Source organism: Homarus americanus, unplaced genomic scaffold, assembly GCF_018991925.1.
Source record: "Homarus americanus isolate GMGI-L3 unplaced genomic scaffold, GMGI_Hamer_2.0 scaffold33468, whole genome shotgun sequence".
In the NCBI taxonomy this organism is placed as follows: domain Eukaryota; kingdom Metazoa; phylum Arthropoda; class Malacostraca; order Decapoda; family Nephropidae; genus Homarus; species Homarus americanus.
The window spans coordinates 1,570,208-1,586,446 of record NW_024714177.1 but is presented as its reverse complement, the minus strand read 5'-3'; the positions used below and the strand labels follow the sequence as shown (position 1 = coordinate 1,586,446).

The window sequence follows — 16,239 nt, the reverse complement described above, 5'->3', positions numbered from 1 at the left end:
GTACGCGTCGAGATTATTTATGCGCTGAAACTGATTTAATCTTCTGTGCTAGACATGTCTCTCCCGAATATTTGCGTAAATATGAATCATGTCTGCATATAACTCCCCCCCCCCCCACACTCTATCTCTCTTAAAGTAACATTAAAATCTGCGCAAAGAATTATTTGACTACGTGGGACGGAAAGACGTAAGAGAGTGTGAAGAGGAAAAGAAGAGAGAGAAGGGGAGAGTGGGAAGGACGAAGAAGAGATGATGATGGTGAAAGAGGCCACGACACACTACTGACGTCCACCCCCCACCCTACCCGAGCAGCAGTAGTTATTGGCCAGTGGGCGGCAGTTGTGTGTGTGCGTGCGTGCATGTGTAGGCGGCCGCCAGTTCCGCTCCATCACACTAACTTAATGTTCGTCCCAGTGTGTATCTCTTCCTGATGATACGTGTACACGAGAAGTGCTATGTACGTTGTTTTAGGGTCTCCTGGGGGAAGGGGTTAGGCAGGTGCGTCTCAGTAGTAGATGATGGCGGCGGCTTGTTTTTAAGAGAGGATGAGATGTGTGTTGATGTTGCCGACCAGGTGTAGATACGCGGAAGTGTGTTTGTTTGTTTGCGTGTGAAAGCGTTGAGGATGTCATGTTAAAGCATAGTATGTAATGTGTGTGTGTATATGTTTGTATGCATGTATGTCAGATGGTGTGCGAAGATATCAACGAAAAGCCAACACATCTATTGCATTCCCGAATTTAGACATATTAGCGTACTTCAGACTTCTCCGGTTTACATATCTTTCCTTCCCAAGTCCACACGGGGCAGGGAGAGATATAGGCCAGAGATGTCCAGAAGAAGCCTAGTCGCGGCGCTCAGTTCCCACAGCCAATGAATGTAACTCAAGGTTGTCAGGGGGTCCGGCTAGGCTAGATGATGGCATGGCTTTAAGTTTACGCCTAAGTTTAATAAGTGTACTGACTGGTGCCCGGCGTGTATGGAAGCTGCCCCACGGTCCTTGTCCCATATTTGCCACCTTCAAGGGCACTCCACCATACTCTTTGATAATAAGTCCGGTGTGGTGTATCGTTAGCCCCAGCAACTGAAAACTGCTGTTGCGTTCCTTTGTTCCATTTTCGTAGAGTAAAAATATCGCCAATTACTGGAACAATGTAGACATAAATATCCATAAATACCGTGATTGATGTGATATTGTTTACCCGGAAGTGTCATGAAGTTGAATAAAAATGTTTCGTGTTTTAGAGACACTTATATGCACAATCTTAAATTTTAAAACAACGTGGGTTTTCTCAGATGGATTTTTCCTCCTTGGTAAAACGAGAAATCAAAGTTTTCATTTATATGACAAGGTTGTTTGAGGCGTAGGTTGTCCGTCCAGACGTACTTATAATTTTACGCTTGATTTAAATTAAAAAGTTGTGGTATGAAGGGTAGCAACAGGTGGGTGACTGACAACTATTGCCATAATATATCGTCTGGTCTCAATTGAACCAGCGCGGCTTATTGGTGGTGGCGGGCGTACGATTTGTAGGAAGCGGAGTCGTCGCTCCTGTACCAACAAGTGGGTCGGTCAGATTAGTGAAGGCGCTTAAGAAACAACTTCTTTTATCCTGTTAAAAAATGGTTACTCTTGAATACTTGATAAAACATTTCCTGAAACATAACCTTATAATTGAACTGAAATAGAAAGTGGATATATTTCATAACGTACAACTTCACTGATATTTATGCCTGGTTTAATAAGGCAATGCACAGATTATGATCAGGGTTTGGCGGGTGCAGCGACCACTGTTCAGTGACAAGCTGTGGAATGTGGATCCCTTATTATAAACATTGTTCTTTAAAACGGCTTTATTCTCACTACCATGGCGTATATTATCGTAATAAAATGGAAACAAATTAACCCAGAATTTCAGTTGAGACTAGATGCTCCTCACGAGTTTATTTCCTAGGTACTTGACGAACACAGGTGATAGCATTAAGAGCAGGTGTGAGGGATCATCCACCCTTCCAGTGTAAGATGGGGAGGACCCACACGGTGTTGACACTTAAGCTCGTCCAACTGCTCGGGGATGTGTAGGTGAGCTTTACCGACCTCCTGTTGATAAGTCTTCGCTACCGTGACTCAAGGAAAACGTCGGCATGCTAAGCCAAGTGGAACATTTTTTGAGTTGAAACGACCCATGTTTTTTTTCGGTGCGTTAGTGTGGCTGTGTCCTGTGGGAGTAATTAAATAACCAATAATCATGTGGGTTTATTCAGTGTGTATGTGTTGAGGATGTTAACGACTGTGTGTTTAGTTCAACGCTCGGACACTTAAATTGACCTCATGAAGATTAGCACTGTTTATTTCGCCCTAAGATTAGCGACCTTAATGACAACATAGCCCACAGATATAATTATGTAATAGGCTTTTATTGAGAGTTTTAGGTGCAGTGTGTGATAACTCGCTCACCTCAATAAGGAGGACAGTAAGAGAGCCGGGACGAGCTCTGGAGGCAAGTTCTGCGGTCGTGTTGCCCTCAGGTCCGCCGGTCTTGGTATAATTCCTGGATGTTGGCCAAAACGCCCACTCCTCTTAACCAACCGTCCCACGGCCACCCGTTTGAAGTGCAGCCTCGTCTGATTCGTAGAACGTTAATCTCGCCATGTGCTTTGATTTTAAACATAGGGAGACAGCTTGGCTCACTTTCGTATAATATATTCTAGTGTAATACGCCACTAATTCATAATTTTTGCTAGGTAAAATCATTGAGGCAGGTGAAAATGTTACTTATTAGCAAGTAAGTCTGTCCTTATCTTAATATTAGATATTTATATTCGGTTTCCCGCTTGTGAAGGTGACAAATTACTTTATGCTCTTCAGCCATTTAAGTTTGTACAGACCTGCATAAGTTCCTGTCAGACACCTTACTGCACTTCTAAAACAATTGCCGAAGGATCCTGCTTGTTCATTTGCCTACACTAACAAAGTACAGTAGGTGCCTGCAGTAGTTGTAGCTCAAGTGAAAATTAGCGAGTACCTAAAATATTATTTAGTAACAAGGATGAAAGACGTGTTTTATGAGAATGGAAAGATAGCTTCAAATGTCGGTATTGTAAATAAGTGGGTGGTGAGGGTGGGTGGTGAGGGCGGGTGGTGAGGGCGGTGTGTTGTGAGTCAGGACAACAGATGGCACCACTGGCACCGCACGAAAGCTCCAATATTAACGCGCGGGACAACATCTCGCTCGTGGATTCCGTCTAATTTTGTGGAAGTCACTTGACCAAACGCATCATTTGCCCGACTTTTAAAAATATTCACACGTGTTATATATACTGTACATCAGATATTTTGCTTTAATGAATGTGAATGAGCTTAGGAATCATGCCCAATGATGTCAATCAAACCATACGTAGCCCGGGAAGCCTGTGTGTTGCGTTATTGTCATGGACGGTTGGTGTGTTTGTCCTTGAGGGAGGCGGTGCGGAAGTTGAGGCGGGTGCCGGCGGGCCTCAGGAACGACCTGCCCCTCACTTCCAGTATTCCCGGTGACTCATTGTACTGCCATGCCTGCTTGCTTCCCTACCCTCTCATGCACCACAACCCAACACAGACCTTGGCTTCAGGAAACGTGGTATATAGTGTTGCAATGCTTGGGCGTGAGACTAACAGGTAGGCAGAGGCAGAAAGACGGGAACAACAAGACGGTCTTTCGGGGACAACCAGACGGACAGACGGATGGTAAGAGAGAGAAGATATAGAGACTGATAAGACATAGGTAAATACAATTAAGCGTATTAAAACAGGATCAGCTGAACCGCAGAATAAAAGAGTGTAGCGAACGGGTGTGGGCAAGAGTACACAGAAGGGTAGTGGTGGTGGTGCGCGGCCAGGGTCAACGGTGGATGGTAGAGGAAGTTCATCTCCCGTAAGGTCAAGGACACTACCTCAACTTTCTCCCCGCACCCCACCTTGTTAACCAGCCAGGGTGACGTCATGGCCAGGTTATTGGTTCTTGTTCGTCATTATATCGATATTTCCCGTTTACTTTCCCTCCGAGTTGTAGAGGTCGAAGAGGATCAGTGTCGCGACCAGGCACCTCCTTGTTGCGACAGCCTCAAGTTACTTTTTCTCTTCTCTGGCATTGCAAAACTACTCGAGAAAGAGGGTAGCAGTCAGAGAAATGTCGAAATCTCTTGGTCATACCTTTCCCTAAGGTGAAATACACTTATTACCCTCTCTTTGACGTGTTAAAGTAGCCATAGTGTACACAGTTGGTCGCATTACTCTCGGTGACTTACACTAGAGAAGTAACGCTCTAATATTTGCTACCTAGGTTGTCGCTTGGCTATCATGGGAGTCTATATTGGAACACTACTGAAAAATACTGTTAAGCAGCACTGTACGTGCGTGGAGTGCCAGAGGTATGCTGGAGGTCGTGGCCGGGGTAAGGGGAGGTGCGGTGGAGGGGTAGGAAGCGTGCCCAGTCTCCCGGGAACTGTGTCGACTGCAACAACCCCCGTTTGGAGGTCCACCCTCCTTGGATATTACTACTACTACAGTTCGTGTAAATCTAGATGGACCCTCGAGTTTTACGCACGTTTTATGCACCACTGATTGATACTGTAATGGACAGAAGTGTTTTATAGTTGTGAACTTAGCATTACAGTTGTTGAAGTTTTATTCAATACAGTGATTTATAGAAACTACTTTATGATATTTGTGAATAAAACGCGGCTTTATCAGAACTATAAAGAAATGTGTGGTCGAAAGGTTTTATTGGTTCTAATAAATTTCGAACGGCTTAGTGCAATTATTTTAAACAGTAAACAATATTATTCAAGATGCGTTGTGAATAAGTGATGTGAGTTTGCAAGAAAAAAAAGTGTTTTGAATAGAAAAAATATATATCCAAACTAAACGTTGACATTCATGACTCTTGAGTGGGTATGTGAAAAAAAAATGAAACCACGGAAGTTTGTTTCTTGAAATAAGATTTGTTTAACCAATAACAATGAATTAATGAACGCGCACTTGTATCTGGTAACCATAAAGTTACCAGAGCGTCTCTAGGTTCTTGTCGCAACTCGTGTTCTGGGAAGTGATTCAGTTTTCGGTAAACTTTCTTGCTCGATGTTTCTACTTAGTGCTAATGGCATGAGTTATCCGGAAAGGAAAATCAGCAGTGTATTAATGAGAGAGGTGTGTGTACCGTGTACGCTCTCTAAAAGGTTGTATAGTTGTATAACGGACAGATTTGTTAGGTAAGTGCGGACGGCGCCTCTACCGATCACCCCAATTGAAAGCATCAATGTGGGGGTGAACAGGGTGAGAAGGCTACAGGGAGTAATTGAAGCCTTCTTTGTGTTCTATCACTTGGGTAATTCACTTAAATGTGCCTTGTGGTCTCATGAAGCGAATAACTCTCCGGTATGGGGAAGTGGAGAAAACGATGGCAAATTTTGTGTTGTGAGGACGATGAATGATTACGCCAACGGGGGTAAGAAGTGTCAGACTGTACCTGACAGATGAGGGAGAATTACAAAGCCAGTAATGCAAACGAGGAATAAGAAAAATAAAGTAGGTGTACGTAAATTTGAGGGCAATAATAGAAAGAGGAAAGGTTATTTAGGATTTGTTTTGGTATCTAAGCGTGGGACGGCAGGGGCAGTGTGGGCGTAGGTGCTGGCTGATACAGTGGCACTGTGGCTACCCGTCATAGAAACTGAGAGGAAGGTGGCACTTGGGGGGTGTAAGTGTTGGCAGGTGAAGCAACAGGGTAAATTGGGTAGTGGGGAGGGGGGACCCGAGTGTATTCTTTGGCTGACGAAAGAGTAGATTGGATGTGGAGTCTGGGCTAATACCTGGCAGTGTTCGAGTCAAGCCTCTGGTGGTGCAGAATCCGTGTGAAATGGCCAGCCTGAGCAGTGAAGTTGTTAACCAGTGAACACGAGAAACGGGGCAGTGAGGATTACAATGTTGAACAGAGGAGGATCAGAGGACGGAGTGGGTAGATAGGAGGTGAACGAGGAAGCGGAGTGAAGGATATCCGGGGTGGGTGGAGCATACTAATGAGTGGTGTGGGTCAGGTTGGTGGTAGACTGGGCTGGGGCCAGCGTATAGTGCCGCTCGCACCTCTACACTGGCAGACCCGCGCGGCTGTACTATAATCTCGCGCAAAATACTCCAGTCACTGTGTAAACATTTACGCCAACGGTATTGGCTGCCTCCGATTGCTCTCGCCAGTAATTGTGCATTATAATTATTTCCACTGTTGTAATTGTTACTTTGTCTCGTATCAAATATTTAATTGAAAATATTGTGTCCGCATTTTATTGTGAGAATAATTTTTTGTGCTGGTGTTTTCTCTCAAGGTTCTAGAGTTATAGGAACTAAAACTGGTTTATCAGTGATGTGCGTGTGTGTCCATGGTTACACATGTGTGGTAAAATGACTTATCGAGTTGAAGCTTTATCCTTGGTGGCTTCATCTGAGGACGGTGTCACGTGAATGATGAAGATTGAACATGGCGATGCTATAGTGATACTAGTAGATTTATATTATGCACGTGTGACTGTAATAAACTCTGATATCGACAAGGGTGGATAGTGACGTTGGGGAGGTGTAATATAAAGCCAAGTTGGAGTGGCGGTCGCGGGAAGTGAGGTGATGCAGAAGCGTAGGCGTGTGAGTGACAGTGTACTGGCTGGTGTGCTGCCGGCGCTGGGTCTCAAGAAACACTCTAGCGTCATAAATACACGCGGTGGTCACATTGCCGCAGCCTCCACCGTCACCTCGCCTTTACCATGGGCCGTCATCAACTTCGACATCTTCTGGGTGTTGCTCAGCCCCAACAGTCAGTGTGGCGAACGTCTGGCCAAGACGTGTGGAGTACGCGGTGGATGTGCTGCCCATACTCGGGGTTCCTCACCACACACCTGTCAGGCATCCCACACTTGCCTTGGCACCTCACCCGACGGATCCCTCCCGCCTAGTGAACCTCACACCTGCCAGAGTTCCTTACCTGGTGGTAGTGGTCAGGCCCTCCTGGCAGGGGATTCCCCTCCCATTCCGTCTAGCCCTCTCGGTAACAATGTCCGCCGGAAACTTGGTGTGTGGTCACGTGGAAGAAAATCTTCAGTGTTACGTAGTTGCATAAACCAAAAGGCGTACAGCGATCCCTCCACACACACCTCACCTAAACTGAGTGTGAGTGATGGGCGCCAGTATTGTGTGCCGGAGAGGAAAGATAGTAGTGGTCCAACATTGACACAGGTGTCTCAGGGCTCCTGTTGTTGTTGCTGCTGTTGCTGCTGCTCCTCTACCAAGTACCAGGTTCAGGCTATCAAGGAGGTACGTGGGAAGAATGACGCAGCCTACACTTAGGTGTCTTATGACGGCTCGGTTGGGAATAATGTACATATGGTATTGAATATTTTGTATGATAAACTCAACATTTCATAAATGACACACTGACCTAAGGAATCTGGTTTTAATGTTAACATGTTATCCGGTACAAAATTAGATTTAAAAACCTGCCAAAATTTTGAACAACACTTTTTATTTAGGTAATCCACACACAGTACATAATGGTATACACCTGTACCAATATCTGTGGTTGACTGACTACCAAGAGTTTCAAAACTAGCAACCTTACACTGCTTACAATACATGAACCACATCGACCTGTACTGTGTTCTGTTATGTACTTTTTCTTCTTTAGTTTTAAATTCGTTGTTTATCACAACTTTCATAATCACATGTTACTCTAAGACAAAGTAAGATGAGACTGTTAAATTGATTTAGACATTTTGTCAACTTTTCCACACCATTAAATAAATATTAATACCCCGTATCGGTTAACGAGCTAAGTCTCGTGGAGGTCGGACGACCGTTAACTTGAGGTGTCATTTTGCAGGAGGCGCGGCAGCTGCGCGCCGGCGAGGTGGATCACCGCGAGGAATCTCAGGTGAAGGGCGCTACCATGAGAGTGGCAGGCGAGGGTTTCTCTGCCCACAGGTCAGCCGTCAGCGAACAGCAACAGCGCCAGACAAAAACTCCCGCAGGCACCATCAACCAGGAGTCGTCCCGGCAGGCAGCCACGTCGGGCCTCACCATAAAGACCAAAGGCGTGTGTACCAAGCAGTCTTCCTCCATGACTGCTTCACAGGTAAGAAATACACTATTCTTTCATAACACAAAATAGGTAATACTGTGTTAATTATCTTGCGTTGGTTAATTTTAAATTTCCCCACCTAACATTATTCCTCAAATTTAAATTTTCTTTTTTTTCCCCGTTTTTTCGCAGAGCAACGTGCACATCACCGGCTTCGACGACCTAGACAATCTGAGTGCCGCATCGCAACCGGTAGACATTCAGAATGCCATCATGCGCTATTCCGGCGTGATGTCCTCCTTCGTCGAGCAGCTGAAATCTCTGACCGTCAACGAATGCATCAACGACGCTCCGTCTCTCCTCGAAAATATCGACGACATGATGAGAAAAGCCTGGTCGGTGCCCATCTACGGACACGAGTTGGGCTTTTCCCTGTGTAACGTTCTGAGAAACAACGGCGGCATGGACCTCCTCCTGGATAACTGTCGATCCGACGACTCGGATTTGAAGTTTACGAGTGCTAAAGTGTTGGAACAGTGCCTCACGACAGAAAACCGGGGCTACGTGGTCGAGAAAGGTCTAGAAAATGTAGTAAATGTTGCATGCGACTGCACAAAGAATGGCACTTCCATAGATAAATCTCGCGTTGGAACGGGCATACTAGAACATCTGTTTAAGCACAGCGAAGGAACGTGCTCGGATATCATACAGTTAGGCGGTCTGGACGCCGTGCTGTCGGAATGTAGAAAATCCGACGTCGAGACGTTGAGACACTGCGCCGGAGCTCTGGCAAACCTGTCCTTATACGGCGGGTCGGACAACCAGCAAGCGATGATCCAACGTAAAGTTCCAATGTGGCTCTTCCCTCTCGCCTTTCACTCCGACGACAACATCAAATATTACGCCTGTCTGGCCATTGCCACTCTCGTCGCCAACAAAGAATTAGAAGCGGCCGTACTACAGTCCGGAACTCTGAATCTCGTAGAACCCTTCGTCATGAACCAGATTCCGGATCAATTTGCCAATTCTACGGTGGCACACCGTCACGGACAGAGTCAGAATTGGTTACAGAGACTTCTACCCGTCCTGAGAAGTAAAAGAGAAGAAGCCCGAAATTTGGCAGCTTTCCACTTCTGCATGGAAGCCGGCATCAAGAAACGACAAGGAAATATCGAGCTCTTCAGGGATATCGGCGCCGTCGAACCTCTGAAAGAGGTCGCGAGCTCTCCCAACGCCATTGCCAGCAAGTACGCGGTACAGGCGCTGCGTCTCATCGGAGAGGAGGTCCCACACAAACTGAGCCAACAGGTACCGCTGTGGACACCCGAAGACGTAAAGGAATGGGTGAAGCAAATTGGATTTTCACAACACGGCGACGACTTCGTAAATTCTAGAGTGGACGGAGATCTCCTCCTGCAGATGACGGAGGAAAACCTTCGCGAGGACATAGGCGTAAAAAATGGCATTCTCAGGCAAAGATTTCTAAGAGAACTAAGAAAACTGAAACACCTCGCCGATTTTTCTTCCTGCGATTCCACCAGGCTCAACGAATTTATGGTAGAAATAGACAAAGAATTTGCCGAGTACACCTACCGCATGCTGCGAGCCGGAGTCACTCGAGATTGTCTCAGGCGAGTGTACAGATATTTTCTTTAATGATATAACGGTTGTTATTTGTATTATATGTGAAACTGCATAAAAACTCTATGTATTGGAACATTCGAATAGGGCTTTGATAATACTGTACAGTATTCTTGCATTTCGTGAGAAATGCATTATACAAAAACCGATACTGTAATTAAATGCTCGAGGTTGAATGCAATGTTTAATTTTCTCGACAGATATCTCACCGAAGAGCAGCTAGTAACGGAGTGTGGCATCAACAATTCAATTCATCGGCAAAGAATTAGAGACATAATATTGAGTAAGTTTTAGTTACGGTATTTGCCAACTAATGTTGCAGTTTTATAAAGGCTATGAAGTATTTTTCACATCTTGTAAGACAATTTTTTGTCATAATGAAAAGTGATTTGTAGTTACATAGTTTGTAATATGTCTTTAGTATTTTGTTTTTTTAATTTCATGCAACCATCTTAGGATGTGAAAAGCTAAATTGCTGTAAGTAACAAGTCTTATCAAACAATTATTGTATACAGGTATATATGATAATATAGTGTGTTTTTTATTAACTAGGTAATGATCTGAGTAGGACCCAATTTTTAGGGGCAATTACGTTAACAGTCGCGTAATTAACTAGTTGTACCGTAAGTTTTTATTGCGAATAGGAAATAATGTGCAGTACTCCTCATAATTGCACATTCGTGACATTTTGATTCGGGTGAAATATTTAAACGGAAGAGCGTCCACATAAAATATTAATAGGAATATAAAATGTTAATTCACGAATGCTTTTAATATTAGTAGAGCCCAATGGAAACTTTACGAAGGAAAATCTAACGATTATTGCTTCTTTTACAGATGAAAGCGGCCAACTCCAAGATGCTAATTCCCTAGATAAGACCCTAGATGTTTTCATCAGCTACAGACGTTCCAACGGCTCACAGTTAGCGAGGTAAGCGCGCGGATTTAAAAATGCACGTGTCGATTTTGAATTCGGTCCGTCCAATAGAGCGGAATGCAGTTTATCACCCAATGGTAATGGAAATATTCTTTCTCTTGCAGTTTACTAAAGGTTCACATGCAGCTCAAAGAATTCAGCGTATTCATTGACGTGGAACGATTAGAAGCTGGGAAATTCGATAACAATTTACTAAATTCGATTCGGCAAGCCAAGAACTTCCTGTTGGTCCTAACGCCAAATGCCCTCGACAGATGCATCGGCGACACGGAGTGCAAAGATTGGGTTCACAGGGTATGTATTGAAAATGCATTTGTTGTATATTTTTTCCCCTTAAGCAACATAAGATGAAAAGAATAATCATAATAGTATATCATTAGTTAAAGTTTGTTGTCTCATTAAGCCTTTGAGGATGATGGTTTTAATTATAGTATTTAAGATGATAACTCATCCTTAAAGGGTTAATTCATCATCTTTAAACATTGTTATTAAAGGCTTGAACTGTCATAGTCAATGGGTTAATCTACTCTGAGCATTTTTTCAAACTGACAACTGAAGTTACATCAAATTTCTGTAACACTACTTCTTTTATGGCTGCTACTTGTAGACAGTTACCAGTTAGCTGTTACTTTTGTTTCTAGAATATCAGGAAACATTTAAAAATGGTTATACACCTTAAAAAAATATAATAAATCCATAATTGTCACATATAATTCAGTAACCATATACAGTACAGTCATATTCTAGGACGTGCAATAAACGGGAACCTAAAAGTCTGATCATTGCAAAGAACAGACGATCAGACTCTATTCGGTTTGCGTTTATTGCACGTCCTAAAATATAATAATAATTTAGTATTCTCAAAAAAATATCAGACATGTTTAAGAACACGAGTAGTATGTTTGAAAAAATTAAATTATAAAAAGAAATATCGTAATGAATATTGTACATTTCAATAACTTATACTTTTAACACAAAGAAACGGGTAGCTCTTATAGTACTGTACTGTACAGTCAAGTATTGGTGCTTTCTCTCTCTTGACGCTGCCTTACATATTCAGCACTGCGGTTGTATGTTTTTAATAGTCATATCTGGTAATTCATTACGGTTTAGAGATTTATACCGATAAGGTCGTTAAAACGCTTACGGTTTACGACGAAAGACGAGAGTCGCGTCGCGAAATTTGGCGAAAACGCGTGCCCTAGGGCTAAAACTTTTGGCGAGCTCCGCCTTGCGGTAGCGTTGTCGTAATGGTTCGCGAGTTATATTTAATGTTCGGACAAAACCGCGACGCGAGTCTCGTCTTCGATCGTACGGCAGTTTATCTCGTAACCGGAGATGCACCGAGAGAGTTTCGTCGAGCTACGGCACTCTCGGGCGTTCGGCACGGCCCGTTGGAATATTCCCGCAGGTGTAAAAAATTGTTTTTTTCTTTTAATAAAGATATTAATAGTTGTTTTTTCTCTTGAAGGAAATTGTCGCTGCACTGCAGTCTGGTTGCAAAATCATCCCCATCATCGATAACTTCCAGTGGCCAGATCCCGAAGAATTACCGGAAGACATGCGAGCGGTTTGCTATTTTAACGGAGTCAGGTACGTGTGCAGACCACATTGTGTGTTACACATTTTTACAATAAAAATATACACCAACGTATTTTTACTCGTCTCGTACTTCTGCGGAGGGCGGAACGAGCGACACACGTAGAAACTAGAGAAGAGCGGGGAGTTTGTGGGATATTAGACGAGTGTAGGAAATACTGTAACGGGACAGTGTTTAAGACAACAAATGGATATACCCCACACACACACATATATTCTTGTCTCTGGTTTGGACGGCCATCTCTCGTATATTTTTACTCGTGCAATTTCTCGTCATTTTCTTTCGGTCTCCGAGCACGAGTCGGTAGCTAACGTCATCTTTCTATTACAGATGGATCCACGACTATCAAGATGCCTGCGTAGACAAAATGGAGAGGTTTATGCGCGGAGAATGCAACGTGCGCGGGGACGGTCCGCTCAGCCGCTACGTCAGCAGAAGCGTGGAGGGCGGTATGGCTACTCCGGGCACGCCGTCGACTTTGCCCAGAGCACCGCCACTCTATCAACGCACGACCAGTACGGAGAGCGGGAAGGGTTCGTCGTGTTCGGACAAGGACCCCAAAGACTGACGGGGCGACCCTGCATTGGTTAAACATAGACGGTGAGGAAGGGTACACGAATTTGTATATTTTAGACCGGAGATCATTTGGCTGTGGACATCCCGAAAAATGTAATGGGCGACGTTAAGAGAAATCCCCTTCCATTGATGATTCTTTCCCTTAGCCATAGTATTTTCCTTGACAAGTTCCATCTACAGTACTTTTCTGCTATTATGTGTTTGCAGGAGTCTTAATATTTTGCCATTGAGTATCAACTTTTACAGACAATTGTCAACCAACACATTTTCAATGGTTCAAGTTCTGTTATATCTGTGAATGTGATCAGGTGTAGAAATATTTAGGGAAGATTTTAAAGCTATCCTTAAAGTTCTATCAGAAAACAGTATGTCTCGAGACAGGTCGAAGGATAAATTTGGACACGGGAGTTTAAATGCATTACTGCGAAGAAAAATAACGTCGCGGAACCGACGCCATCTCGTCGGGAATTACATCATCCCGACGGGCGGAGAAGTTAATTTTCGAGATAATATTGCGAGTGGACGCAATCTGACGTTTTAGGCTAACGTGCAAGATAATGTGTTGTCGTTGTTTCTTTTAGTTAATTGTATAATCTTTAAGGCACTGAAAAATTCAGAAAAAATTTTCATAGGTTATAATATGCAAGGAAGAAAGATAAAAGTGTCACTTCCCCAATCTTTAAGAAAAACACAGAATTGAAGTATATTATCCAAACAGCTTTACAACAACTCTGATTACTAATGAAGGATGATCATTTACAGATTATTAGCCACAAGTAGCCCAAGATCTGTTTCACCTATGAGGTGGGGCGGTAGAGCAGCCAGCCCCGTACCGCGTCTCCCGGTGAGGGGTGCAGCCGGTCGGGGAATGGGAGCAGTTTCGCCTCTACTGCCACGTCCGCATCGCCGCACGCTTCCTCCTTCGCGCTCTCTTAGTCTAGACACGGGCTTGGATACTAATAATGCTGTTGCATCTGACCCAGAAACTGCTACTGATGTGGTGTCCTCCTGTGAACAATATCTGCAGCAGCAACATCAGCATCAATCAGGACAGCAGCAACAACAACAGCAGCAGCAGCAGCAGCAGCAGCAGCAAGGTGCAGAGCCTCGAACTTTTCGGCGGAGGTTGAGTAGCATTCCTTGTGATAATAGTCCAATAGTAGAAGAGGAGTGTGGAACCGAGGAAGAATCCGGCCGGCCGTCATCCACAGAAGAGGACGTCGGAGGCAGTAAGGAAATGCATCCTCCCGAAGATTCCTCCAGGTCCTCCATCGCGTCTTCGAGGCGTTCGTCCGTTACTTCTGCAGACGACATCGGTCGAAAATCCTCATTTGTTAATAAGTGTATGACACGCGTTAGAGGCTTAATGAAGAAGTGAGCGTTCGCGGACAAAGTGCCACGCTCGCGGGGTCGGCGTCGGCAGACCCCGCGCCGCGAAAGAACGCTCGCGTAACCAGTGCAGGGAGTTAAAAGATACTCTGTGTCAGGTGTTGGGACCATTAGGGCCTGAGAACTTACAATTGAGGTCACCCACTTGGTTCAGGTTAAGTTCAGGTCATTAGCCATTATGTGATCCCAACTACTGTAATGCAAAAATCAGACAACATTGTGACTGACATGGATGTTGGTGATAAAGAAACAAAGTACTAATTGTATGAATTCTGTGACTTGCAATCTAGATCCCTACAAAAATTAATCCTGCCATATTTATTTTTAAATAGCAGCCAACGACAAATATGCAAGTCGTCGACACCGAATAATACAACGTAAAAGCATTTACTTTTCCAGTAGTTGTCCTACCCTCGTTGTTGCACTCATAGTTCGTCTCCTATAATTTAGCACGTACCGTAATATAACTCGCCAAATCTGTGGTCCGCGTAGTACGTAACGGTAATTTGCCGTATATAAAATTGATAATGTTTGGAATGAATCGGTCTAAAAAGTTAAAGAATACGAGTACAGTATTTATTGACGGTGTATTTGAAAAGTTTATGAATGAAAATGTGTAATCCCCAAATGAAAACGGACTCGTCCAAGAGCGGAAACCGCATTCCCCGAAATCCGCATTCGGGGCTCTCACGACGTACAATATTGTAACATAGATATCTGTATAGCATTGGTTATGATGCCAGTGTATTGGACTCTACAGTTCTTTAGTCATTTTGTCCAATAGATATTTTAAACCTTTTAGTGAAAATTATATTGAGATTTATATTCCATTTTGAAGAGTTCCAAAGAATAGTCTCTTCATTTACAGAAACAAATGTTTGTTTATCCACTGTAAATGTCTTAGTCATGGTGTTAATTTTAGGTTTGTTTTCAGTGATATAAAAATTTGTTTATAGCAAATCCTTTTATTCGTCATTTCCGAGCCGGCGATTACGCCCGTCTGTCATTGTAAATAGAAGTTGGCAACTAACGTGTAAGTTTGAGATTTATTATTTTTACACGCAGTCCCTGGAGCTTAAATAAATACTATTTAAGTAATGTAATGGGTGTATTATTATCCAAGTTGTATGAACATTTGACTGTCGTTCAAGTACGACAGCAGGCAGCCATCAAACGGGGTCGACCACCGCTCGGGAAGACGTCGGAAGCACGACGCGTCCGACGGTAGACCCCGCTGCGATGTGGCATCACAAAAATTGTGACCAAGTTCTGACTTTCTGCCTCATTTACACACAATTGCAGGGTTTCAATTGTTTCTCTTACTTTGACAACACAACATAGGTACATATATTGTTTCTCACTATTAATATCTTTTATTTTTTGTATTTATTTATGGTCTTTTTTTTATTATATCACATTCAGCGAACCCTCACTTTACGCGGTTAATTCAACCCACGGCGGCCCGCGTAAAGTGAACGACATAACATACGGGATTAATTGAAATAGAGACCGGGCCGACCCCCCAAACTCCACTTTTTCCGACACAATACGTACGTTTTACTAAAAATAACATCTCGACTTTATGATGGTATTCACCCACACATAATATAGAAGGGAACAGTCAATAAACTGAAGGTTAGGTTAGAAAAAAACAAGGTCGGGGTTAACACTTACGTTAGTAGAAGAGACGGGTCGGCGCAGGGGAATGGAGGCTGGTTCCGAGGCAGAGGGCAGGCTACTGGCCCTCGGGTGAGTCTTCATCGGTGTCATCCACACTTACTAGTGCCTCCCTGACAAATCCCTCAAAGTCATCATCACTGTCTCTGCCTCTGTCATTATCACTGGCTTGGGCTGGCCGTGGTGGGTTGCGGGCGAAGAACTCCGTTATGCTTTGCCGACGGCCGGTGTCAGTGTCGTCTTGATAAACCTCGATGTAGGGCTCCATAGTCTGCAACAGCCGGGTAGCGAAGATTTCACACCCGTTTGCGTCGGGG

At 43.9% G+C, this 16,239-nt stretch overlaps 1 protein-coding gene across 14 annotated transcripts in view; it reads left to right on the top strand.

Annotated features, from left to right (window-relative positions):
- LOC121876480 (NAD(+) hydrolase sarm1-like) overlaps positions 1 to 15,348 on the top strand; it is a 218,971-nt gene extending 203,623 nt beyond the window's left edge. For 13 of the 14 annotated variants that reach the window (XM_042381606.1, XM_042381586.1, XM_042381616.1 and 10 more), the window contains 9 exons: positions 7,905 to 8,156; positions 8,295 to 9,733; positions 9,944 to 10,026; positions 10,200 to 10,220; positions 10,581 to 10,674; positions 10,785 to 10,974; positions 12,152 to 12,273; positions 12,611 to 12,880; positions 13,619 to 15,348. In XM_042381606.1, coding sequence (XP_042237540.1) covers positions 7,905 to 8,156; positions 8,295 to 9,733; positions 9,944 to 10,026; positions 10,200 to 10,220; positions 10,581 to 10,674; positions 10,785 to 10,974; positions 12,152 to 12,273; positions 12,611 to 12,848 — 2,439 coding nt within the window. In that variant the 3' untranslated portion in view covers positions 12,849 to 12,880; positions 13,619 to 15,348. The remainder of the gene's footprint in view (positions 1 to 7,904; positions 8,157 to 8,294; positions 9,734 to 9,943; positions 10,027 to 10,199; positions 10,221 to 10,580; positions 10,675 to 10,784; positions 10,975 to 12,151; positions 12,274 to 12,610; positions 12,881 to 13,618) is intronic. The other variant, XM_042381595.1, reaches the window with a different exon arrangement.
- The last annotated feature ends 891 nt before the right edge of the window (positions 15,349 to 16,239 follow it).